Here is a 27,703-nt window from a genome sequence, read left to right as displayed (position 1 = left end):
CAACATTATTTATAAAATACAATGTGATAACTGCCACGACTTCTATATTGGAGAAACAAGTAGAAAAATTGAAACCAGATTCAAAGAACATAAAAAGTCACCTTCACACGTTTTCGAACACTGCAAGTCAAATAAACACAACATAACCATAGAAAACACTCAAATACTAAATAAAAAAACAAACATAAATAAACGCAAAATTAAAGAAGCCTTACTTATACAACAACTTAAACCCAAAATAAACCAATATAAAGGAACGCCTTTATACCTATATTAATATAATAAAATAAATAAAATTATATATTTAAACATCTAATACCGCCCTCTACATTTCGACACACAGTTACACAACCCCTTTCAAACATGTGGTCAGCTTCCGGTCAGTTACCTCTTTCTTTGTGAACCTGACGATGACCGAAGAAGGTCGAAACGTTGTTCGCTCTTCTATGTAAAATATTTTCTCAACGCAAACGAGCCGTTTTTGCATATAAAATTGTTCTCTCCTTATCAATGAAAGTGTTAATACCCATACCAATCATTCTGAGATACATGGTAAGAAACTGCAAGAAAAATACAGAGAACTCAGGACAAGGTATAGTGACAACACTTTCAGTAACAACACAGAGACAAATGAAGGCATATTTTATAGACTTGAGGTAACTGTGCCTTAGGTTCTAGTTTGATTGATATATTGGGTGTATATGAATAAAGTGAGTACTGTTCAAACAATATGTTACTTTTACACTACTACATAAAACAAACTTTAAATTTTCAATAATTTATACTTGAAACTGTGGGTACTTGGTGAAACTTCATAATTACAGAATTGAGGAAAATCAAGACAACTGTACATTTTACAAATACATCATTTATTCATGACCATGGTTTTGTCTGGAAAAGCCATGGTCATGAATAAATGATTGTGAAATGTACAATTGTCTCGTTTATTCTCAAACTAATTTCTAGTATATCTCTCACAGTTGTGGGCCCAGAACGTTTATTAATTTTATAAAAGTTTCTCTGTTGATGGTCATGTTTAATGCTAAGAGTTGTAAGTACACAGAATTTTAAGTAGATATTAAAATGAAACTTAAAATATTTTTAATGACATTACTTCTAGCTCAAAAACCACTGAGTGATAAACTTTCTGACAAACTATTTGTTCTATCTTTTTTTCTTTAGTGTCAGTGACACTTTGTTGTTTTTTTCTGTTGTAATACATTTAACTTGGTGATCACAGCTCAAAAATTTACATTGGTGACATCAGTATTAATTCCTAAATAAAATCTGTACTATATCATAGTATTCTACATCAATGAAAATTGGAGTGGCCATGAATTTCACTGGAAAGTTTGGTAAACTTGTAGATAGTCTTAAAGAAGCTAAAGCCATTGCAACAACCAAAACTCATGAGTGGAAGGTAAGGGCCATAGTTATATTAATTATTACAGATGGTTTTATTTATATTTGTGTGTATATGTTTTTTATATGATCCATATGTTTAACCCTCATCAAAATTTGAGAACATTTCACAAAATTAATATTTTAAAATTCAATTTGAACTTTAGGATGTGAAATGAAATGAGTTACATAGATAAAAAAAAATCAGTTTTAGGTAGATAAAAATCGAAATTATTGACTATCATTAAAGGAATAAGTTATATCGTGATGCTTCATTTCACAGAAACGCTTAAACACAGAGGGAGGGATATTTAAAACAGATTAGTGAAAAAGTATGATAGAGATCTTCTAAATCCATTAACATCAAGATATGTGTATTATTATGGCTCTAAATATGCATCTTTGTATTGCTTTCTATACTCACATCTTCCTTTGTATTTTTCTCTTGTACATGTTAACATTATCTTTACAAATGATACAGCACATGAGTTTCTACAACTATATTTACATATTGTTCTCCATAAAATATGCTAAAATTCTTTTTAATATTATTTTTTACTCAAAGTTCTTTATATTATCTATTTTTGTTACATCTTATGCATATGCTTTATAATTTTGCCTTTAACATTTTATTTTATTATCTTCTACGAGCACTATGAACATTTGTTTTATCTTTCATTATTCTATGCATCAGAACAAAGGCATTCATAAATCATTATTACTGTTAATACCAGCTTCCTTTCATTTCTGTATGCATCTGTGTAGCTCAAAGGTAAATCTGAAGGATTATAACAAATAAAACCAGGATTTCATACCTGTGGTGGATAAAACAATACGTGATCTATCTAACTAATGAATTGATATTTACTATAAAATTCTTATCAATGTTTTAAGTGTAGCTACAAGTTGGACTGCCAATTTTGATTTCATTCCTTTAAGTTGTACACACAATATTTTTAGCTATGCCTTTTTTAACTCCTAAAGTGTTTTTGATTAGATATTATGACTTTTTTGTCAATACACACTAACAAAACACAATGAGTAAGAAAGTGACACTTAGTAGTAACCAACATTAGCTTAAGTATGACAACTGTATTATTCAGAACAAATCCTCATTTTACAGAACCAACCAGATTCTTTAATATATATGGTGGTAGTTTTCCTCTCTAAAACAGTGGTAATATCTTCCTTTATAGAAACACCACGGAATTTATATTAATAGTTTGTTGTTATCACTCCCATGCAATTGGAACAGCTGAATGAAATATCATTATTTATACTAATTGCTTAAGTTATTATGTGATGCTATACATTCTTTAATTTGGACAATGTTATAAAATCTAGTACATTTGTGCTGACAAATTGTCAATGAATAATTGATAATAACTGTTCACCTATATGATTCTTATGAAAACTTGAGATAGAAATTGTTAATCTAGTTATCTGGGCATGATCATTACTTATGCATCTGTATGTCCTTCACCTTATATTTTTACTGTTCTGAACCAGCTATATTTAGTTTAAATGACAGAAAACCAAAACAGTCCACCTTTACTTTTAGGTGAAACTGTAGTAAAAATATCAGATTGATAACTCATGTGACTTTTCCCATAGACATACAAAAAACAATTATCAAATTTGAGTGGTTTTGTTGTATAATATTTTACTTGTATATTATACTTACACTAGATGGTATTCCTAATTGCAGGTTGTAAAGATATATCAGTGTACCAAATTTAAAAACAAAAGAAAAAAACTGTAGATGTTAAGTATGTTTTCTATCAAATAAAGTTTCTGTTACCATATACATCAGTATTCATACATTCTCCTCCTTCACTTTTTGCTTTGTTACATCGGTATCTATAAATGCTTTACTTTTATTATGATTAACATGTGATTTTTGCAATGAAATTCTGTAACAGTTTGCAATATGTTTAATTTGGTATTCAAAGCATTTTCTTATGCTCTCTCAGTATTTTTTTGATGTGTGTTTTTGATTTATGAGAGAATATTTACCTTTGGTTGAAGACTCAATGACTGACGTTTTTAAAAGTATTGAGGCTGGTAATGACCAAGTTTAAAATGAAATCTAGTTTATCACTACATGTTTCCAAAACATACTTACCCTCACTGTCACTTATAGCTATTACTCAACCATCAAAGAACTTAGAAAGGGATTTCTCTACAGAAATGCTGCAATAGTTAGTGTCCTTGGTTGCAATTTTCACATCACCTAGTGGCTTTCTATATAAATTACACTGGTCAACAAAGTTTTTGTTGCATTTATATCAAACACTTGGTATTACATAATTTCTTGCCCTGATTTCAGATCTGAAGTTAGTTTTTTACTCAGTGCTCTACTTTTTTTGCAATCAAGGTATTTGAAAATCTCAAAATTTCGTCATCATCACATTGACGTCGTAGTCTATCATGAAAAATATGTGATAAAATATGTTATAAAACTCTTTAATATAGCTGGGTAATAAAAAGAAAATGCAAGATAGTATAAATGTATTCAAGTTATTTATATAAATTCAATTTTATATAAAGTTATAATTCAATTTATTTATATAAAACTGATTAGTAGATAAGACATTTGCTACTATGAGCAGGCAAAGCTCAATTGCAGTCTACTCAGGCATGAATTTCGCTTGTAGCTCTTTGCGTTTGTGGACTGTCTCAGGGCATTCTCGTTTAATGCTCCAGCAGTAATCTGCCATCATATGTTTGTCCCATCTCCCTTGGTAGCGCTCTTCCATGGTCTTGAGGTCCTGATGGAACCGCCGCCTTGCTCGTCACTTACAGCTCCTGGGTTCTCAGGGAATCTATCAAAATGACTGTACAGGTAATGAGTTTGACACTCACGTTACATCCAAGATCATGAAAAGCTGACAACATATTAGCTACAAAAGTTTCATAGTTGTCAGCTTTTTTATTACCGAGAAAGTTTGCCATCACCGCCACAAATGAAAGCCATGCAGTCCTTTCCTTGTCGTTCATCTTTCTGGCAAATTCTTGATCATGCACAAGTGCACGAATCTGTGGTCCATCAAAAACACCTGCCTTGATCTTCTCGAAGGACAAACCAGGGAGCACAGAAAATATGTGTTGGAAGCATTCACCGTCAGTATTCAGCGCCTTTATAAACTGTTTCATCAAGCCCAGCTTGATATGGAAGGAGGAAATATGATCTTTCTCGACTGACAATTGGATCGTTGACAATATTTGGCATACCTGCCTTCAGAGTCTCGCATTATGGGCCACTCCTTCTGGTTCCAGTGCTTTTCTCGAGCTCGGCTGTCCCACATGCAAAGATAGCAGGGATACTTTGTAAATCCTCTTTGTTGACCTAAGAGGAAAGTAACCATTTTGAGGTCCACACAAATTGTCCAGTTGTGCTCGTGGTATTTTAGTAGGTCAATCACAGTCTTAATGTCATTATATTCCTCTCGTAAATACACAGAGTGTCCAATTGGAACAGCTGCATAGACATTGTCATTATGAAGTAGAATGCACTTCAAACTTTGCTTAGAACAATCTAGAAATAATCGCCAGTCATTTGGATGGTATACTGGCATCCCTAATTCCTGGAGAAGACCTGAGATATTATGACAATAAACAAACATATTCTCCTCTGTAAAAAATGGCACAAAAGTCTGCTCCCGATTTGGAGTATGACACTTTAGTTGTATGGCTCATCTGATTCTTTTCTTGCATCCTGGAAGCTAACACTTCAGCTGCATTTTGGAGAGACCCAAATCACGCACAAGGTCATTCAACTCTGGCTGGCTAAACTGTTGAGGAGTTAATGACTGTGGGGTCTCATAAGAAGGATCGCCAGATTCTGAAAGTATTTCTTGAGTTTCATCAGCAGTCTCTTGCTCTTGGTCACTACCCACATCTTCAGATGGAAGAAATCCTTTAAAACTGGGATTGAGAGCTCATCAGAGTGCAGAGTAGGTCGGATTGCTGAGGGGATACTAGGATATGAGATTTTGTGTCTGTTTTTCTTGCCAATGCCCTTTGTATTGACCAGACAAAAATAGCAGTCAGTTGTGTGGTCCATCGGTTCTCGCCAGGTCATGGAAATCGAAGGTAAACCCTTACGTTTCCCTTTTGTCCAGTCACGCAGCATTTTCTGCAGTTATGACACACAATATGTGGGGCCCATTTCTTGTCTTGGTCACCAAGAGCAAGTCAAAAAATGCGCTTTATAAAGCGCGCCTCAGAAGCGATGTTATATTACGCCTTTGACGAATAAGCGTGAAGCATCCACAAAACCTGTGTTATTTTTAATAATTATTACTTAAATGTGGAGAAAAGTGACTTGCCATTGTCAGGAATCAATTCACATGTTACTGTTTCCAGAACAGAAACTAATCAGCTTTCGTATATTCCACCTCTGTTACCTCGTGCCTCTGGTGAGGGGGTCATTTGCTGTTGAGGCTATTCATAACCTGATTCATTGTGAGATGGAGACATATTTGGGGCATTTTTCCAGGGGTTTCTGAGGCTGATTTTGTCAATGTCTAGGATTGTGATAATATCAGTCCTAAAAAAGTGGTAAAATTATCTGAATGAAGTGCTTATATACAGTCTTAGGACAGAGGATGCATTGACATAGGTGGAAAGTATCATGAAATAAGCATCACCACATGCAGTTGAGTTGGATTTTATATCTTTTATAGATTGGAGCGTGTAAGAAAAATTCAGACCAATGCTTAAATGAGAAAAGTTGAAACTTTGGCAGTTGAGTAATAGCTGTAAGTGTCAGTTTAGGAAAATGTTAACTTTTCTTACGTGGAACTGACTTTTACTACCATAAATGAGGGAGAAGTAAATTTTGGTACAGAGGAGGTTACCTGTTCTTTCTTGTATTTAGTCTTATCATCAGGGAAGCCACAAGTTTGGTATCTATATGGTACAACCTTGATTTTATAGTGATATGTCAAGAGAAGATGCAGCACAGTTGCTGTTGAAGTATGGAACAGTGGGTAAGTGAGAGATTTTTTATTTGATAATTAGCAAATTATATATAGGTTAAACATCAAAATGCTTAAATAATATGATTTATACTTTCAGCACAAGTTGTTATGAAAAAAAGGAAATTTGAATCTTTTTTTTCTACCATAAACCATTGTAGATAAGGCTGTGTGAGGTTTTCTTGGTACCTGGTTTGTGTGTGTGTGTGTATTATATTGGGTTGAGGAATAATTCGTGAGCGTTTTTTCAAGTTAAAAAAATATACTCATAAATGAAACGCTTTCGCAAAATATTTCATGTCATTTGGTAGATAATTTTTTGCTCTAATAGATGGTGTGTTTGATTTTCATATGTCTTTAATTTTTGCTTTCATTTTCAGCTCATTAAATGGAATGTAAAGTGGACAAAATCGAGCATTTTTGACACCATCTGCTTTTCGCATTTAATTTCTTGCAATTTCGTTTAAAAAAATGCATACTATATACCTAGGTATTACATGAAATAAAGTATCATAATAAATGTTTTGGGTGTAATGTGTTCATGCATTGAAGTATTGTATAGTCTTGCATGTAATGCTTGAATGAAATTATTTAAAAACGCTCACGGAATTATTCCTTAACTTAATACTTTTTTGACTTAAAACAATAATTATTTTTTATTTAAAAAGTGAAAATAACAGTGTATGATTATCATATTTTAATATTTAGAAATAATGGCCTTAAAAGTGAGTAGTAGTTTAAACCAAACTTAAGTAAGAATTATATGCCTATAGCGTTTTAGATTTATCATTAAAAAAAAACAACAACTTGATTTATGACAACCAGATCATGACTGTGTAAGTGAGAGAAAAATCACAATTCCTTTTTTTGAAATATTTTCTTATTTAGGGTGTTTCTGGTAAGAGAAGTAACAGAAATCTTAATACATTTGTTCTATCATACATGTATAGCCAAAACGTTTACCACCCAAAGATTGGGTCTGTAAATGTCAATAAACTAACTTCAGCATAAGTTTGTCTTTTGTGTAAATGTACAAGCAATTATATGATTTTCTTATTTTGATTGTTAAGAAGCACAAGTAAAAGATATTAAACATTTCTAAAAGTAATTACAATGTGATATTATTTAACATTTTTTATTAATAATAGCACTTGTCAAAAAACAAAGTATAAAATTAAAATTATTTCGTTATACACATTATGTTTCACTATTATCATTTAAAAGATAAAAATAAATGTATGAAATATTTAAAATGGTGTAAAGTGAAACTTTTAAAGCCAAGTTGTTTGACACATGTCTTCCTTGTATAGTAGTTTATTATTATTCTAATACACCATCTATATTTTAATTTTCCTGTTTATTAAATGTTGCAGCAGTATCTATAGTTATTATACTACAGTACCATTAGTAGAGCCATTGTGCAAATTTACACTGAAAAACAATTTGCTTTTAAAACAGTTTTTTTTTTTGCTTCCATAAGATTTATTTCAATCATCATCTTAGCTATTTTTAAATGCTATAATTTGAAATAATTATTATTATTAGAAACTGATAATTAATTTTTAGCTACAAAAATGTATACCTATTCATATCACAATAAAAGAAATTTAAGTAAATTATTACTATACAAATATACAATTATGGATGGAGACGTACATCTTACTGTGGTTATGCCATAGATGAATGTTTAGAATTCCAATAAAATTATCATTAACTAATATTGTTTTGTTTTGTTTTTCTCTTTCTCTTCAGGTTGAGGATGAAACACAGGTTTATTTTTCTCTTGATGGTGGAAGACTGGTTGGTTGGTTGGTTGGTTTGGCATTTTATGGCATGAAGCAGCTAGGCTATCTGCACCAAATATCCAGTGAAAAGTTAAAATTAAAGTAAAATTATAAAAATTTGTAAAAAGGAATTAGGGTAAAACAAGACAAAGTTTAAATTTTGAATTAAAAACATAAATAGCATTAAATCCGATTTTTATACCTACTTTTCAGCAGTAAGAGAGAAACTACAGTAATAAAAGTTGTAAAGGACTTTCTGTAGCATAATGTTAATTATCATAACTCGCTAAGATGACTAATGGATAGCTTAAACATCAGCGTTAGAAACCTGAAGCTGGCCTTTCCAGTTATGGTTTGAGTTATTTGACGTTATAGCCATTTTCTAATTTCAAATTGAACTAGTTGTACTTTAATTCTTAAAAGGGAATCACATTAAAAAAAAGTTGAATTTATAAATTAAAAACTTAAATAACATTAAAAAGATTAATGGCCTTTAAAAAACTAAAAAACACTTGTAAATTGGACAGAGTCACTATTGCCAATGACACTATCTAACGTTTTGGATAAACCTTAAGAAAAAACATATTTAAAATGGTGCCATTCTTGAGAGTCATAACAACGGAAAGACAGTAAAATGTGGCTTATTGTGACCTGAGTGTCACACAAACAACACATTGATGCATCACTCCCTGATAAAAGAAAATGATGAGTTAGAAACCTGTGACCAACGCATTGTCTACTTAGGACAACTTCCTCTTTTTGATCCTTATGGAAGCAAGACGACCGAAGTCCAGTAAAGGGTTTTAATCGAAAAAGATTGTTTTCATGTTGTTCACTCCAAGTCGATTGCCAACTGGCACGGAGCTGAGCCTTGAATACAGGACCATAGTCTATGTATGGAACAGGCACAGCAGTGATAGTGCCAGAGCAGACAGATTTATTTAGCTGTGGTATTGGCGAGCCCATTCCCTTGAATACCAACGTGGCCTTGTATCCAGAAAAACTGGATAGAAGTAGATGTTAAAGAGAAATAGGCCAATTGATTATGAATATTGGTGAGAACAGGATGAGAATTAGCGTGAAGTGATTTCAGGGCCAGTAGAAACGTAAGCGAGTCAGTATAAATAATGCAGTTTGAGTATGATCCAGGGCAAGAGAAATGGTGTATAGTTCAGCTGTGAACACAGAAGCTGTAGAGGGAATTCTGCATGCAACCACTGAACCAAAACAAACCATGGCAGAGCCCACTGAGTCATGTGATTTCAAACCATTCATATAAATAGAGATGGAAGGATGGTTCAAAAGGTGTTCAGCAAATAACAGACAGTATTTCCAATCGGCAATATCTGCTTTTATCAGATGACTTAAAGAAAGGTATCATTTGGGGATTGTAATAAGCCATAGTGGGATGGGCTGACCAGTGGATACAGCATTGTTATCCAAGGACAGAACCATCCAACCAACTGCACCTGGATACTAAGGCCAAAATGAACAGTGGCAGGTCGTCTGTTCTGAAAAAGCATGACCCACCGAGGAAGGAAAACACAACTCCAGGTGGGATGCTGTGGTAAGGATCGAAGTTTCAAAGCATACAGTAAAGTCAGTTGCAAATGGCAGAAGTGCAAAGGAGGTTCATGAGACTGTGTATAAGCTCTGGACTGGGGAAGTGTGGAAAGCCCCAGTGCAGAGCCAAAGCCCCCAATAATCAATGGGGTGCAGTATATTCAAGGCTGAGGTAGAAGATATGCTGGTTGTGAACTTAATCCAAGATTCCTTCTGGCTTTGACGTCTTACTCGCCGAGCATGTGCATGGGTCTGCTGAAAACTAATGTTGTTTGAGAGTGTGGAATACGTACGAAAAGTATCCCAGGTCCATTTTTGAGTCTTCCATGCCATGCGGCAGGTGGGATTCCACCATGGACGAGGATATCGTAGAATACGTTGAGCAGCTGCCTGTATAATAAGTCAGTCACTGCTGCCATGCAGTCATTTATTGAAGACTTACAGATGATGGCAGGATCAAGTTCTGTGAGAGCAGTGAAGAAGGCCAGTTGGCTTGATCCAGTTTCCATCTGGGCACATGGGTCGGATGGCATTGACCACAGCCAGTCTCTCTCAAAATTGTAGGAAAATGATCACTGCCTCGTGGGCTATTGTCAACCCTCCATGAAAAGTGTGAGAATAGTGAAGGGGAGCAAATTGAGAGATCAATAGCAGTAAAGGACAAACTTGGTGCATGAACATAAGTATAAGAACCAGTATTGAAAAGAGAAAGGTTGTGATCTGAGAGCATACATTCTATGGTATGACCCATCCCATCAATATCAGTACCTTTCCAGAAGGAATTATGTCTATTAAAGTCTCCCAGGATTAAAAAGGGAAAAGGCAACTGTTCAACAAGAGTATCAAGGTCTGATTTATCATAGCTCTCCTTAGGAGACAGGTAGAGAGAACAAACAGTGATGGTACAACCAAAGAAAACAGGGATGGCTACGGCCTCCAAGGGTGTGTCGAGTGGCAGAGACAGGGTGGGCACGTGCTGATAAACCAACAGTACCACCCCTCCATGCACTCGTCCATCACACAGCCTGTCATTTCTGTACAAAGAAAACTGCCGAAAGGTGGCTGTATTGGCAGGTTTCAGAAATGTTTCCTCTAAAGAAAGATATACAGGATGGTAGGAAGCAATCAGTGCTGTGATGTCATCCAGATTAGAACATAAACCTTGACAGTTCCATTGTATCAAGGTGGCCATTTTTATTTATGTGTAGGCGAATTGGGTGGAGAGCCCTTCTGTTTATGACCATGTCTTTTTTTCTTTATTGTCTTTATTCGAGGGAGGTCTGTAGGCCTCCATGGATCCTACCTTGGGTCAGTTGGGCAGGTCTTTGTTGTTGGAAGAGGATCCCAGCGACTGAAGACATGAAAGAATGATCATTTTGCATCTTGGGACGAAAGAAGATGTACTCGAGGAAATGCCCATATTCGGAACCAAAGGAAGTGGATCTTGGTGTTTGATGGAATGAATGTTTGAGACAGAGATGGGTGCTCACACTGATTCCTCAAGTTTTTTAACCGTGGAGGTCAAAAAACATTTCATATGGTTTGAGAATGATTCTTTTTGAGGCACAGACAGATTTGTCTGCAGCATATATCTGAGATGAAGTGGAAGACAACAACTTTCAAACCTCAGGATAAGTAATGTTTTGAATTGTCTTCAAACACTGCACCTCTTTTCCTTCCAACCACTTAGGGCAAAAACGAAAGTAGGATGGGTGAGAGCCATTGCAATTGATGCAATAAGGGTCCATTTCACACTCATGGGCATCATGGCTCTCGCCACCGCAATGAGCACACATCACAGAAACACAACACAATGTCTTTGAGTGACCGAACTGCTGACACTGGAAATATCTGAGAGGGTTTGGAATGTATGGCCATACCTTGCAATTAAGATAACCTGCTTTGATGGTGGCAGGTAGATGCAGTGATGTTAAAATTAGGACATTGGTTGACATCATAATTCCATCTTTGTGAGTGGAGATATACCTCATTGCAGAAACTACTTGGGTGGAAAAACCAATGAGAATCTGCAACTCAGGGATGTTCTTCAAATCCCTCTCAACAATAACTCCTCATAACAAAGAGAAAGTAGCATGAGGTATAACCTCAATAGGTATATCCCTTTGAACGTAAGAGAAGTTCATTGTGTTTAGATGTGGATGTTTCCACCAATATGTCACCATATTGACTGACTTTTTGGAGAGCCAGCAAGCCCCCCTAGTTCCTTCTGAATAAAAAAGGGAGAAATTTACCCTAAAGGTTTGTCTGAAAGAGAATGTAATATAAGAAAATGAGATACAGGTGTTACAGATGTTGAAGATTGCTACTCAGAATCTTCAATATTGGTCCTTTACCTATGGACTGTTTTTCACTGGTTTATTTAAGTTTTTATTTGGAGGCTCCATAATAAAAAAAAAATAATGTTTTGGTGCCCACTGACCCCACCCACCATGAAGCCCCATGAGGAGATGCACTACAATGCCAAACAAGGACATTGCAGCAATGCCAGGGTTTCATAAGCACTATACTCAAACACCAGCATCAGATACAATGTTCACAACACCTGTTGAGAACATCCAACACTGGTATTTGGTTGACCCTAGCCCAAGTGGACTAGCCAATTGACCCTGGGGGGCTGTCTGTCCACAGGAATTCAAGGCCAAAGTAGTGTGTTAGGGTTGGACCCCTCAACCACCAGGATCCTCTTCTACCCTTCACAGGTCACCATGCACTGCAAACACGTGGGTGGATGTTTAAATCCCAGAGGAGGTAAACTGAAAGAACAGAACCTTCCCTGGGGGGTCCTCTCACCATGTACAGGAATCCACACCAAGGGTGATGGTGGAAGAACCAAATTTTATAACTTGCTGTAGTTGATTGAGTTCATCAACTGAACTTAGGTTGTTTACCTACCAAGCTTATCACTTCCTGATACATCAGCCTAAATAATGAGATCCTATACCTAAGTACCAACACACCAAATGAATGAATGATGTTTATGTTTTTACTTTACTTAAAGTATTAACTTTCTGTATTTCAGTGTGTGTGTAAAATCATAACTAGATTATTCCAAATTATTAGTAAGATTTTAGACTGTAAATTAGATAATGCTTCAGATCGGATTTAAGTCTCCAGAAATACAACAACAAAAAATATTTGACAGGAAGAATTGATGTGAGGTGTCAAAAGATATATCTCTAGTCAAAAGTAATTGGTGTCTACAAGTGGCAACCTTTGAGTTGATGTATATAACACATAGTCAGGTTATATGTTATCTGAAGAATATGGTGGTAAACAAACATTATTATATATGTTTGGGGACATGCAATTATTTAAAGCCAAATGATGATAATGATTCATCAGAATGTATACTATGTAGAAAACATTGATCACCATAAGTAGCTGCACTATTACCATATAAGCATAATTTTGACATCACAAAAAGAGGGTTTCATGTGAACTCCCAACCCTTCCCTGCATATATTGCTTCTATAACATATCTGTTCAACTGTTACATATTTTAAGCAGCTGGACAATAAAAACTAGAATTAAATTGGTATTTTTGCTTTTTCACAAGAAGAATTACTAGTCTAGTTGCCTATCTATTTTTGCGTGATTAGACTGTTGAAACAGGTGCTTATGGAAAAAAAGCAAAGAAGGGGTGGTTGTACTGACAGTTTTAAGACAGAACTTTTTTGTTATGGAAACTACACTGCATGGCTATTATCAAGATATGTAATTGTTAAAGCATCACCAGACATAATACCTTGTACTCCAAAGAGGTGGTGAGGCTCTAAAACTATTTCAATGTAATGCACTTAATTTCTCTGCATGATCCATTGTTTCTTCTAATTTCCATTGTGAGTGAATTTTAGCCTTTTTCTTTCATTGTCCAAACAGGTTAAGTACCACTATTTTATAGTAATTGATGAAAATTTGAATTTTTTTGCTTTTACACATGTATGATCTCATCTACCAGATTAATTTTATCATACAATAATCATTATGCTTCATATATTTGTTCATTTGGACATTAACTTCAAATGCACAGTCAAAGGAACTTTTTATGATACAATTATACAATTGGAGTAGACTTCATAAATTCCCAGATATATTTATAGTGTTGTTTGTCAGATAAGTATGTGTGTAGAAATGTATACAGTCCAGTTTCAGTCTATCTTGTATTTGCTAAATCTTATCTCTGTTCCATAACACATAAGGTCTCTAAGTTGGTTAAGGAAATTACACATGCAGATTCTTTTAATCTTCTATTTGTTACTAGGCCAACAATTAATTGCTCAGATTTGAGACATTTTTCTCCATTTTTGTACATTAAACTAGGATCCAAAATTGGGAAATTCTGGCACAGAGAACAGTTTACAAGAGTTTTGTTTAAAAAACTTAGTAACAAACAGAATAAGGATTTTTTTTTATATTTTGAATGATAATCTAATAGACTAAGTTTGCTTACTTTTTTCATTGCATTTGCTTCTTTCAGTTCCTTATTTCCTGAAAATTCAACATGTAACATTTTGCTTACAAATAATTTCCAATAACGTTTATAATAAAGATATATACTTCTGATCATGAATTGTTCTGTCCAAGACTGTCTGCTTTTACAAATTTGTCATTGCTGAAATATTATACACTCTTGTTAGTTAATTACTGAAGATTTGCTACTACATACTGTCCTTTCTCTCTGTTGAAAAATGACTATTAACTTATTTCTTTTGAAATGTACCATATTTCAGTTTCAGTACAATATGATTGAAGATGACTTTCTGGCATACTTTACACATGTTTGAGGTTAGGAGTCATAAAGCAGTGCTTGTGGTTTCATAAGACAACTATAACAATTGAATTAATTGTAATGCATGCAATATACTACATGGCCAAAAGTATGTGGACATCCCTCCTAATTAGTGAGTTTGGCTATTTCAGCCACACCCATTGCTAACAGGTGCATAAAATCAAGCATACAGCCATGCAATCTCCATAGACAAACACTGGCAGTAGAATGAGTTGTATTGAAGAGCTCAGTGACTTTCAACGTGGCACTGTCATAGAATACCACCTTTACAACAAGTTAATTCATCAAATTTCTGCCCTGCTAGAGCTGCCCTGATCAATTGTAAGTGTTGTTATTGTGTAATGGAAACATCTAAGAGCAACAACAGTTCAGCCACGAAGCAGTAGGCCACACAAGCTCACAGAATGGGACATCCGAGTGTTGAAACGTGTAGCATGTAAAAGTTGTCAGTTCACAGTTGCAACACTCACAACCAAGTTCCAAGCTGCCTCTGAAAGCAACATCAGCACAAAAACTGTTCGCTGGGAGCTTCATGAAATGGGTTTTCATCTCCAAGCAGCTGCACTCAAACTGAAGACCACCATGAGCAATGCCAAATGTCAGCTGGAGTGGTGTAAAGCACACTGCCATTGGAGAAGTGGAAATACGTTCTCTGGAGTGATGTATCATGCATCACTATCTGACAGTGTGACGGATGAATCTGGATTTGGCAGATGCCAGGAGAAAGCTACCTGCCTGAATGTATAATGCCAACTGTAAAGTTTTGTGGGTGAGGAATAATGGTCTGGGGCTGTTTTTCATGGTTTTGGTTGGGCCCTTTAGTTCCAGTGAAGGAAAAAGTTAATGCTATAGCATACAATGACATTCTAAAGAAATGTGTGCTTCCAACTTTGTGGCAACAGCTTGGGGAAAGCCCTTTTTTGTTTCAGCATGACAATGCCCCCTTGCACAAAGCAAGGTCCATAAAGACATGGTTTGCCAAGGTTAGTGTGGAAGAATTTGACTGGCCTACATAGAGCGCTGACCTCAACTCCATCAAACACCTTTGGGATGAATTGGAAAGCCGATGTGAGCCAGGCATCCTCGCCCAACATCAGTGCTCAACTTCACTCATGCTCTTGTGGCTAAATAGGAGCGAATTCCCATAGCCATGTTTCAAAATCTAGTGAAAAGCCTTCCCAGAATAGTGGAGGCTGTTATAGCAGCAAAGGGGAGACCAACTACATATTAATGCCCATGATTTTGGAATGAGATGTTCAACAAGCACATATGGGTATAATGGTCCACATACTTTGGGCTATGTAGTGTATTTAAGAATTCTTGTAAATTTAAGTTAAATTCTAAATATTGTTAATTTCAGATTCTAAAAATGCTGTGAATTTAGAGTAGTCAAAATGAAAATGCTGTAAATATGTTTTATTAACTATATCAAAACAATAAAAATATGTAAATGAGGAAGTTCAGGCTAGAAGATTCATTAAAAGTCTTAGCCTAAATGTTGGTCAGCTGGCAGATATGTAAACCGATCTTTACCCATCTTTTTCAAGTAAAGTTAGGAATGATATCCCAAAAAAACTGTATGGAATAAAATAGTTTTTTTTGGAAGGCACATTACATCTTCTCAATACTCAGTAACTTAACATACATATACTATTTTGTAATGAGTTTCAACCCGTTTTTGTGTGTACCCTTTTTCAAACAGCACGTGTTTTGATACTGTTTATTCATATTTTCATTTGCATTTTATATATTTACATATTAAAATGTTTGTTACCTTACCTTTGTATTTCCACTTAGATATTCATTGTCACTGAAAAAATGCAATGATTTTGAACTTAGAGAAGATTGCTTACAGTTTCCATCATTAAGTTTTATTGGAAAACTTGTGTAATGATTTGTGATAAGCTAAGCAATAACCTAAAAATATCTTGATTGTGAAGGCCAGGGTAATAGAGAGTTTGGATTTTAGGCATTACCTTATATTAGGTGTATCATTCCTACATCACAATAAAATTCCTTTTTTTTTGCAATTGCTAGTTATAATTTTATTTTTCATGTGTGTATGTACATGGTGCATTTAACAGCAAAACAAGTAACTTATTCTTTTTGTAACATGTGAAGCATATTAAAATTTGAAAGTTGAGCAACAAAACATAAATTCTTATCTGTTTTTAAATCAAATACAAAAGTTGTACACTTTATTTGATCTTCAATAGCAAAATAATCTTTTACTTTATTAAGAAATGTACAATTTAAGTGTTTTTTACAGTTGTAAGTGTGATAACATGTTGAAAGTGACACACAGGATTTAGATACAAAGTTCAAGTCACTTAATTATCTTTATATAGTCTTCAACATTTTTAGAATCTTACAAATTTTGTCTATAACTGTTTGACATGAAAGTTTGCTATCTGTTTTAATTTTACACCATTTTTATATTGTCAGTATTGAAATGATATTGTTATGACTTTGTTATATAGATTTCATGGTGTTTCTCCAAAAGTTCAATGTCTTTCTCTAACTGCTTCATGTCAGCTTCTAACTGCTGTTTTCGATGTTTTTTAGGTATGGTGTCTGTCACAACAGAAAGACCCAGATAAGTTTGATGCAGCTCTTCCAAGTTCTCCTTTAAACCCTGAATAGTACAATGCAAGTTTTATTTTCACTGTAATTTCAAACAACATTGAGATCAATAAAAGCCTCAGAAGTTAACTTTCTTTAGAGTTTATCTCAGTTACTAAAATAAGTGTTGTACAGGTTTTAATTTAATTGTTGGCTCAATTTTATGTTACTCCTTCTACATTATCATTTAGTTTTGAAGAAAGTTTTGCTCATTTTAAGTAAAACAAATCTGGCTTGTTTTAATATCAAGTCTATCAGTAATGGCAATCAATATATCTGTATTTCTCTTCACCATGATTTCCTTCTCAAATTTCAAATTTTATGTCATGATAAAAGTATCACGAGTATCATCTTCTATACAGAGAAAAAATATGATCTATTAAACTTTCTCTCCCCAAGTTGAACAATGGAAGACAATAAAATATTGACCTATTCTCAACACTGGAATAGATAAAAATGGTTCACAGCATTTATACAAAATAATTTGAATAATGTAAAAGTGGTTAAAATTAAATATTTATACCTAGTAATTCACTGTAATTGTTGATAATCACTATAACAAAAGTTCTAGGCATATGTAATTTTATTCCATTGTAATAATGATTATAAAGTGTAAATATATATAAAATTTTGAAACGTACATGAAGAATTGTGTTTCTGTCATCTTCACTGAGCTGCTGTAGACTTTCTTTCTTGTGTTCACTGATGACATAAGCTCTGTAAAAATCTTTGGCTTGTTCAAAGTCAGCTTTCTGTTTAACTAAATAACTTGGTAGCACACCAAACTCCTAGAAATTAAAATTCTATTATAATATTATCCTTTATATTCTGCTTGATAAAAAAGAAAAAACAGCATACAGAGTGTAAAATGCTGAGACAAGTTGTCATTATATATAACCCTAGAAATATCGGAGATAACACGCTACTTTTAAACAGTCTTGAACTACTTATGTACAACACCTTATGGATCCATAACGTTGTTGGTTAGAAGTCTCCTAATAACAATTAAGTGATATGAAACAAGCATGTTAACATACCATTTATATTGCAATTGATCCAACTAATTTCTTTGTATTTTACATAGAATACAAGTGATTTTGTCTATTTTCTTTTTATTAGTTCATTACTTGCAGCTTTATAACAAGTACTGACAAAATCACTCAATATAATGTTTTAAAGCAAGTCGGTAATTTTAGCATTAAATATGTTATTAATGAGAAGTAGCTTAGGTGGTCTTCCTGGATATTCCAATCTAAAGCCACATGTGCAAGCCATATCCCATTCTCCAACACTTGAAACTTTTGTGAGTGACTCCACAAGAAACTGTTAGTAAAGATGTAGATTGTGTATTCTCAGGAATCCAGTATATATTATATTGCAATTTTAACCCATTTACTGCAGCTGGTGCATATATGAACCCTTAACCTTTTTTCTAGTCACAACAGCTAGTACACATATGGATTCTTGCTTTTAAAATTCCCATGTGAAATGTTGGATTATAAATGTTTGTTGCAAAGTTGGCCTAATATTAATATTCAATTATATGCTGTCATACAGTAAGAGAATATTTTCTTCCCTCTATGCATCAGTTTCAAACAAGATATCAGAGGCCTATATGACAAAAACCATTTGGAGCTGGGATCTTGATTATTTTATGAATTTATTGAATAACACTGACTCTGATGGGTTAATGCAATTAACATAATATAACACTTAGAGACCATATATGTACCAGCTGCAGTGAATGGGTTAATATTATGTATAAACAAAAAAGTCTGGATGCAATTTGTTTAAATCTGCATCAAGGACAAAACCTGTAATTTACTACAGAAACTGATAGTATACAATACACACACACAGACATTGTAGTGCATCATTTATTATATATGAAACTAGAATAAAATAAAACTAAGAGTGCATATGATTATGGATATGTTAGATATTATAATATCTCAGTGAGTGTTGAAAGTTCTAGGTGTCGGTTAGACTATTTATAAAAATAAAATCCTCATTTTGCAAAATCAAGAATACATATGATCATAGATGTGGAATAAAGGTTATATAATAAATTTAATTTGTTTGTAAAACCAATAAATGTACACAATTTGAAGATACTTATATGATAATTCTTTTTTTAAATTTTTATTTCACATATTCATATAGTTTGGGTACTTTGAATTTGGCACAATATCATTTGCTCTTATTCTTAACAAACATCTGTACCCACACAAACATTTGATTGTTAAATATACACTACTATTTCAATTTAAGCATAGCTTGAGTTTTAAATTTAGTTATTTCAAGAAGTGTAGTTCATTACAGGCTTATTTTCATAACTGTGTATATTCAATTGTTGTGAACTGGAGCCAGTTGTATTATTTCATCATATTACTAGATAAGTAGAACTTTTTGTTGTTGTTGTTTTGATTAAGTATTATTACATTATAATATCTTGGAGTATGTAGAAAGTTTTAGGCTTTAGTCAGGGTATTTATAAATATGTGTTAAAAATGTATTTCAAATAGATTTAGACTGTTTTTTGTGAGTTTAGCTGTAAAGAGCATATACCAGCAATTTTAAAGTGAAAGTATCACAGATTGTATTGCAATAACAGAGTAGATAAAATAATTTGTTTATCACTTGCATTCTAAAGTAATTTTTAAAAACCTGATGTGGCCAGAAAGAGACAATGTTTTTAAAGCTATAGATATAACTGAGGTAATTGTCAGTGTAATATAAGATAACTTATCATAAACTGCATTTTCATAACAGAGCAGAAAAGAATTATTCATCTTATTAACTGTGTTCTAAAGTAACTGAACACTCTGTATGAACTTTGATGAAAAGAAACAATTATTAAAAGCTCTGCATATTACTGTGGTGATTAACTGGGTAATAGACATTTGTATATGTGTTTGACTTGTTTTGAATATGTATAATTTAAAAGCAAGTGGACTGTACGCTGTACTGTTTGTCTATTGTTGAAATTTATTGCCAAAAAGTCACAGACATTTACTATAAAGAATTCAGCCCACACATATTTCAAAACTTGACATAGATGAAAACTTTCTTCTGTAGGAGGAATTTCTTTATAAATATTTTTCAGTACAGCTTACATCATTTTCAATAAAACTTTGAAAGATGTTTTATTTCCTGCCTGTTCTCAGAGCTTTTTATCAAGTCATTATCTATGTATTTATATTTTTATGCTTTTATGAAACATAATAGTAAACCACTAACACTCAGTTTCTGCCTAGGATATTTTATAAGTGAAGAATAACTCCACAAATAGTACATACAAATGCATATACTCACTGTCTTTATGAAGCATGACTAACACAAACTCTTATTTTATAGCACTGAATTAAATTCTTGTCTTATCAATAAAGAAGATATTTCATTAATTAATGAAGCACGTTTTGCTCAATAAAATAGTGATTTCAAATATTCATATTAAAATCAATAAAATATTTTTATTACAAACTATAACACTTCATATTAAAGTATAAAATAAGGCTTAGTGTATTGTAAAATGTGCAATGAGGAAGAGTAATATTACAAAATACCATTTGTAATAATAATAATGAATATTCCTGATAGTTTTGAAAATATAATTCCATTAATTATTTATAAATGTATGGGAACTAGTGGTAGCTGCCTAAGTTTCGTATTGATAATTCATTCTACTAATTAGTTACAGTTCTAGAAACTGAATATTTTTTTATTTAGAAATATTAGGTTGAGGAATAATTCGTGAGCATTTTTAAATAATTTCATTCAAGCATTACATGCAAGACTATACAATACTTCAATGCATGAACACATTACACCCAAAACATTTATTATGATACTTTATTTCATGTAATACCTAGGTATATAGTATGCATTGTTTTAAACGAAATTGCAAGAAATTAAATGCGAAAAGCAGATGGTGTCAAAAATGCTCAATTTTGTCCACTTGACATTCCATTTAATGAGCTGAAAATGAAAGCAAACATTAAAGACATATGAAAATCAAACACACCATCTATTAGAGCAAAAAATTATCTACCAAATGACATGAAATATTTTGTGAAAGCATTTCATTTATGAATATATTTTTTTAACTTGAAAAAACGCTCACGAATTATTCCTCAACCCAATAATTGGCAGTTAAGGTTTACTTTTAAATTAAAAATATCATGACCAAAAACTACATACTATTTTAGACAATGGATCTTATACAATAACAAAAATATTTCAAATGGTTCTACCCTTTAGTTGAATGTTAAATAAATTACTTACAAGTTTTTAAATTTTTGGACTAAAAGTAAATTTTAGAAGTATTTATTTGTTTTCTTACCTAGTATGTGGAGAAGATGATACAAGTATTGCACATCAAATCTTTATCTTATTTTAATGCAATTTTATCACAAAAAAGTTTAGCCAACATGCAAGTTGGTATATTTTTGGTCAAGAGATAGAATGAGTGATTGCATAAAGTTTGTAAATAATGAGGTGCAAGTCACTACAAAGATTAATTATTGCTGTTACTGGGGAGAATTTAACTGAGATGGGACTCATGTACCAATCCTTCCTTGGGTATGTAAAAATCTCTGATTGTTCCTGATATTAATCAAACCTTAATATTGAAAGTTATCACTAAGAGATTGTGGTATTTAAAAAATTAATAGTTAATGTATTGTATATCATAGCAAATATATTTTCAATTAGATGTATTAGTTGGGATTTTTTCACTTTCATACAGTATAATGTTAAGAGGAAACATGCTTTGGGTAACAAATTCCATATTATAATCAAATGGAACTGTAACACTGTCCACAAAGTAATAATAGAAAATGCAATCTATTCCATTAGGAGCTTTATGCATGTTCAGATGAGGAAAACACTCTGATGTCGATTTATTGTGTGCACTGTATGGTCATGTTATTGGATTTAATATTCAATCTAAGCAAGTGTTTCATGTTACAATTATTACTATACTAAGACATTAGGTATTACACTTAGCTGAAAAGTCAAACAGTCTCAAAAACCTTTTTCTAACAGAAGAGTGATGTATGTATATGTAGAGAGAACTCTTGACTATTGCATGGGATTTCTTATCTAACAAGAGCAAAGAGGTTTCTTTTGTAAGAAAAATTTTTCTGTTAATACTCTTTTAATTAGATATATATTACTATTATATTATTATAAACATATAAATATATCACAGCTAAAATTTTCAAAATAACTAATCAGGTATAATATTAATAATGCAATAATTATGTATGTTCAAGTTCTGTCAATCAGATTTGGTTATAATTACTATCAGTTGTCTCAGTTCTAATTATTAAGTTCTTAATTCTAACACTAGCTGAAAATCATAGTAATATTAATAAACTGAGCCTGAATATTAAATGTTGTATAATATTACTACCAGGAAAACTTTATTAGTAATTATTGCCAAAATTTTACAAGTGATGATGTAGTATGCAGGAATATCACATCTCTTACCATTTATAGCATTGCATTGTCATGACTGAAAAAAGGATTTGAAGTATTTAATGTTATTTTGTTCTATGTCTATCAGTCTTATCTTCTGTACAAAAGGATATTTCTTTATGTATCTTGAACCTGTGTTAAAACAAGGTAGAAGTGGAATCTCCTTTCATGGCCAAATTATTATGAGAGCTAAAATTGATAGCAAGTTGAAGTTTGGAATTCAGGTGTTATCTTTGTATCATTTTTATTCTAAGGTTTTGCAGAGAGAAGATTTCTAGAGTTTTTTTCAACATATAGTGTTGAAGTGATTTATCTTGTGAGAAGGAAGACTTTTAAAATTAACCATTGTATAACTTGCAGTAAGGACTGTCATCATACATGGGTACACATTTGAATTTCTCTTTTTGTGAACAGAGTTTTTAGTCTGTTTTACCAAATGTTTGCTCAGCTTGTTCATTGTCACACAAAATAAACAATTCAAATACCTCTAATCACAAGAAGTCTTGCAATTTTTCCTAGTCAGATTCTGCTGTTATTGCAGAAAATTCTATTTGACACTTGTTGATAAATAATTTTCTTGAAAGTGAAAACTGCGCACTATCATATTTTACTGCCAGTGAAGGAACATTGTAAGTTCTAATATTAATAATAATAATAATGCTGCAGTCCATTGACTCTTCCAAAAAACTTTAATACAACAATTAATAATAGTTTTTGCTTTGAAACAAGTCAGTACCAAAATTAGTATGTTGATTTATGTCAAAAGAAAGCTATACCAAAGCATAATTTTATTTTGTTAAAGTGAGTACTCTGCAAACAAATTTCATATATTTACCTTCTTGTTAATATATTTTGGAACCAAACCAGATGTTTCTAAAGGAAAAACATTCCCCTTACATGTATCCACTAAACGAGGCTCTGGTTTTCTTGGTGTTGCACATAAAATATCTTGAATATTTTCTGTGATAAAATCTTTATCTGACTTTTCAATTTTGGGAGGTTTTTCAGAAACCTTTGGGACAGGCGGTTGACGTTGAACAGCATCAGGGTACTTAAAACACATTACTACAGTGAAACAATAATGAAATACATCATTGTTTATTTTTAATGAAACTGATTATAACTATTTTTGCCACCAAATAAAATAATTTTAAAATCATTAATATGTAATCCTAATGAATAATTTATGAATTTGTTCATATCACTTTATAAATAACAATAACATGTTCGACAAGAGCCATGATAAGCTGTTAGAGAGAAGTGCAATGGAATTGGCAGAAAAATCTTGAATGTCACATACAATACAAAATGTTGGCAAAACCATGTATGTTGAGAACTAGATCTTTTGTATGAGATTCATTCCCTTGTAATTTATTTTGTATTTCAGTACACTTGTGAAGGTACTTCATAAAACATTCGGTAAATAGTAGATAAAGGTAATTTAAAAGAATTAATACATGTTCTGAATATAAATAATAGATTTAATTTTGTTGTAGTTATAAAAAAACTACAATTTTAACGTTATAGTTTGTTTTTCATGTTGATAATTTGTACTTTATGTTAGCAATTTTAATGACCTATATCAAAATAGGTCTTTCCTGGAATTAATCTGATATGTTGGCTTTAAGTCCATGTAGGCTAAATTTTATTTGTGATAACCATACTATGATTAAGAAAATAGTATTTTTGGCTACATACAAGTTATCAATAGAGTTGTTTACAGCCCCAAAACAGCAGCAGTGCAAGAGATTTGGATGAGATTGGCAATGTAGAAAAGAAAGATTACAACACCTTAATTAAGGACTACAGTAAGTTATGACTAAGATGTTCTTGTGCCTTGTATGGTATTTATTTGGTTGGCTTTTCACAAGGATGTCAAGGCAATGGGTATGAGCATCATTTGTCATGCAGGTCTACTGGATATGGGCAATCAACAAAGGTGTGTCACTTTCATTTGGCTTTTCAAATTTGGCCACCAAATTTGAACTGCTCATCTGACTGCTTATATATTTAAACTCAGTCTCAGAGGGATCCACCTAATATTCTCTACTCATTTTACTTAAATTTTGTTTGTGTAATTTCTGAATATATTGTGATGTCATAACACCAGGCATATAGATAGCAAAGATTATTACTTTTATATACTTAAATATTTTTTCATCAGGGGTACTATTTTAAAATTGCCTATCATATGAAATTTCACTTAATATTAATTTAACAATAAAAGATTTATGAGATGCAACCAGTTTAATATTTTAAAATACAAATAACTATTTTGTATTACATTTTTACTTTATATTAATGAAATAAAATGTATTATTTCAAGGTTTTCCAACAATGTATCTTACCCTTTTAGTTGTGGAATCTAAGTGTATTAATATTACCTTCTAGCATTACAATAAAAAGAAGAGAAAACACTTATCTTGTCTGTTTTAGAATTACAGCATGTGAAAGGTACACCCTCAATTTTGATATATAACTTCTGATTAACATGCATTCAGCATTCCTTAATTGTTATAAAACATACACATGCATTCACATTTATATATGAAATACTTTTTGAATAATAATGATATTCAAAATCAAATTTTTAATTGTAAATACGTACCTTTACCAAAGTGCGAGTTCTTTTCATGTTTCTTTAAAAATTCATTTGGAGGGCTAAGAGAAACTTCAGCTTTTCCCATAGTTTTTCGTAAACTTTTTCCTTTTTTATTTTCTTTTAATACATATTTTTTGAATTTTGATATGTAGATTCTATATTCGGAAATAAAATTCATATTCTTTTATCAATATTTTTGAAACATGAAAATTAGTCATACAGTACTTAAAGTTATAGCAAAATGGAATGTTAATTGTGAATAATGGGGAATAACTGTAGTATGCAAGTACATTAAAAATGTAAGTATTCGAAAAGATCTTGATTTTATAAATAAACGTTACTAGGAAGAATGTATGCATAGGTGTTACATAACGAAATGAAGTGTCTTTATAATACATGTATTCCGATAAAACACAAAACTATTTTTCATCAACAAAAGAAATTGAATAATAAAATCAATTAATCAACTTACCGCTTTGACAGTCTATTTTTTTCGGCGTTTTCTTGAGCTGAATCGTGGTTTTGGTCGTTATCTTCTAGTTTTATTTGTAAAAGATCGTAAATTGTCTCATCATGATCATTTTCCGAAGCATACTTTCTCTCTTTAAATTGTGACATTAGCAAAATAATCTGAATGAATAATAGTTCCAACTTAATGTTAAAATGAATATACACTTACAACACAGAGACTAAAAACCTACAGTTTAAATACTCAACGGAGCTGAGTTTTAGTTACATTGTTTACAAGCCGTATCCGAGCAACGACTTTCAAAAAGGTGTAAAAACTCGTAAAAAGCATTTTTACCGGAAAACGTTGAAGAAACAAATCAAATAGAGTTAATAGACAATTAAGATACTGAATGAAAACCAATGCAAACAATATCAGACAGAATATTTTTAATATACTACACATAGTATTGGTTCTAAATCTTATTTATTTTCAAAAATTGCTGAAGCATTGCTAGATTTTTCTTTATGTTTCTGCTTTTACACTTATCGTAAAACGATTTGACAGTAGCGTACTTCCAATATCTGGTGAAATATTGAAATATCTAGTGAAAGATTTTTGAAAGATGGCAATCTTGTTCTTCTCTCTCTCTCTCTCTCTGGTGTTTGGGTATATATAATTTTATACCCAGGAGGGTCAAGTACACCAGACCTCTTCCTCCTATCTTGTTCTTACTATCCCTTTAACACACTTGAAAAATGCCGCACATATACTTGCACATGCACAATACACTGGTCTCGTAACTTAGCAAACAAATCATTTAACCATGTTGATGCGGGCACGCTGGCAAATCATTTTAGACAGCAAGACCATGATTATGACAAAAAAATAACTCAAACATTCAGATAGGGATGATTTTGCTCGAGCAGATTTTGAAAGACTAACCAGAAGCAATTGAAAAGAACTGCTCGTTAGATGCTGATTGCAGACCACCAAAAATAATGGCAATAAAAAACAAGATTGGGCGTATCTTTAAAGATAATAAGTATCACCTATATTCTTTCCGCCCTAATCAGCATCTAACTATCTCGAATAATATATACTTAGTGACCACTTTATTAAGTACACCTGCTCTTTAACGCAAATAGCCAAACAGCGAATCATGTGGCTGCAAGTTAATATATAAAGTATGCAGACATGGTCCAGAGGTTTAGTTGCTGTTCGATCAAACATTAGAATGGGGAAGATGCGTGATCTAAGCGACTTTGACCATGTAATGATTTTTGGTGCCAGACGTGGTGGTTCCAGCATTTTAGAAACTGCTGACCTTCTGGGATTTTCACGCACTACAGTCTGTAGAGTTTACAGAGAATGGTGTGAAAAACAAAAACATCCAGTAAGCGGTAGTTCTGTGGGTGAAAACACCTTGCTAATAAGAGAGGACAGAGGAGAATAGCCAGAATATTTCAAACTGAGAGGAAGGCCACAAATACTCAACTAACCACTCCTTACATTAGTGGTGTGTAGAAGGGCAATTCTGAAAGCACGACGCGTCAAGCCTTGAAACGGATACGCTACAGCAGCAGAATAGCAAGCAGGGTTCTACTACTGTCAGCTAAGAACAGGAATACGGGATCAACAAAACTGGACAATTGAAGATCAGCAAAACATCGTCTGGTCTAACGGATCTTGATTTCTGCTATAACATGCAAATGGTAGGATCAGAATTTGGCGTAAGCAGCATGAATTCATGGATCTATCCTGCTTTGTATTGACAGTGCAGTCTGATGGTGGTAATGTAATGGTGTGGGGAATGTTTTATTGGCACACATTAGGCCCCTTAATACCAACTGAGCATCATTTGATTGCCACAGCGTACCTGAGAAATGTTGCTGATCATGTGTATCCCCTTATGACTACATCCTACCCGTTTTTCAATGGCTACTTCCAGCAGCATAATGCGCCATGTCACAAAACACGCATCATTTCAAGCTACTTTCACGAGCATGA

General features: G+C 32.7%; 1 protein-coding gene and 1 long non-coding RNA gene across 10 annotated transcripts; one reads left to right on the top strand and one right to left on the bottom strand.

Annotated features, from left to right (window-relative positions):
- Positions 1–334: 334 nt before the first annotated feature.
- LOC143246202 (uncharacterized) lies at positions 335–17,252 on the top strand. 9 transcript variants are annotated; one of them, XR_013025850.1, is made up of 5 exons: positions 335–552; positions 1,304–1,420; positions 6,343–6,395; positions 8,136–8,269; positions 17,106–17,252. It is a non-coding gene; the product is annotated as an uncharacterized LOC143246202 (long non-coding RNA). The 9 variants fall into 9 exon arrangements; XR_013025843.1 differs by having other exon boundaries at positions 6,284–6,395; positions 8,136–8,191; XR_013025842.1 differs by having other exon boundaries at positions 6,284–6,395.
- On the bottom strand, positions 16,487–25,999 carry LOC143246200 (enkurin). The gene is made up of 5 exons (XM_076492455.1): positions 25,718–25,999; positions 25,252–25,400; positions 23,479–23,708; positions 17,804–17,950; positions 16,487–17,175 (listed from the first exon to the last, which is right to left on the bottom strand). The coding sequence occupies exons 1-5, from the start codon at positions 25,861–25,863 to the stop codon at positions 17,002–17,004; spliced, it is 846 nt and encodes a 281-aa protein (XP_076348570.1). The 5' UTR covers positions 25,864–25,999; the 3' UTR covers positions 16,487–17,001.
- Positions 26,000–27,703: the final 1,704 nt, after the last annotated feature.

This window comes from Tachypleus tridentatus, chromosome 3 (genome assembly GCF_004210375.1).
Source record: "Tachypleus tridentatus isolate NWPU-2018 chromosome 3, ASM421037v1, whole genome shotgun sequence".
In the NCBI taxonomy this organism is placed as follows: domain Eukaryota; kingdom Metazoa; phylum Arthropoda; class Merostomata; order Xiphosura; family Limulidae; genus Tachypleus; species Tachypleus tridentatus.
Note: the sequence above shows the minus strand (reverse complement) of the source record. Positions and strands in the feature narration are given on the sequence as shown.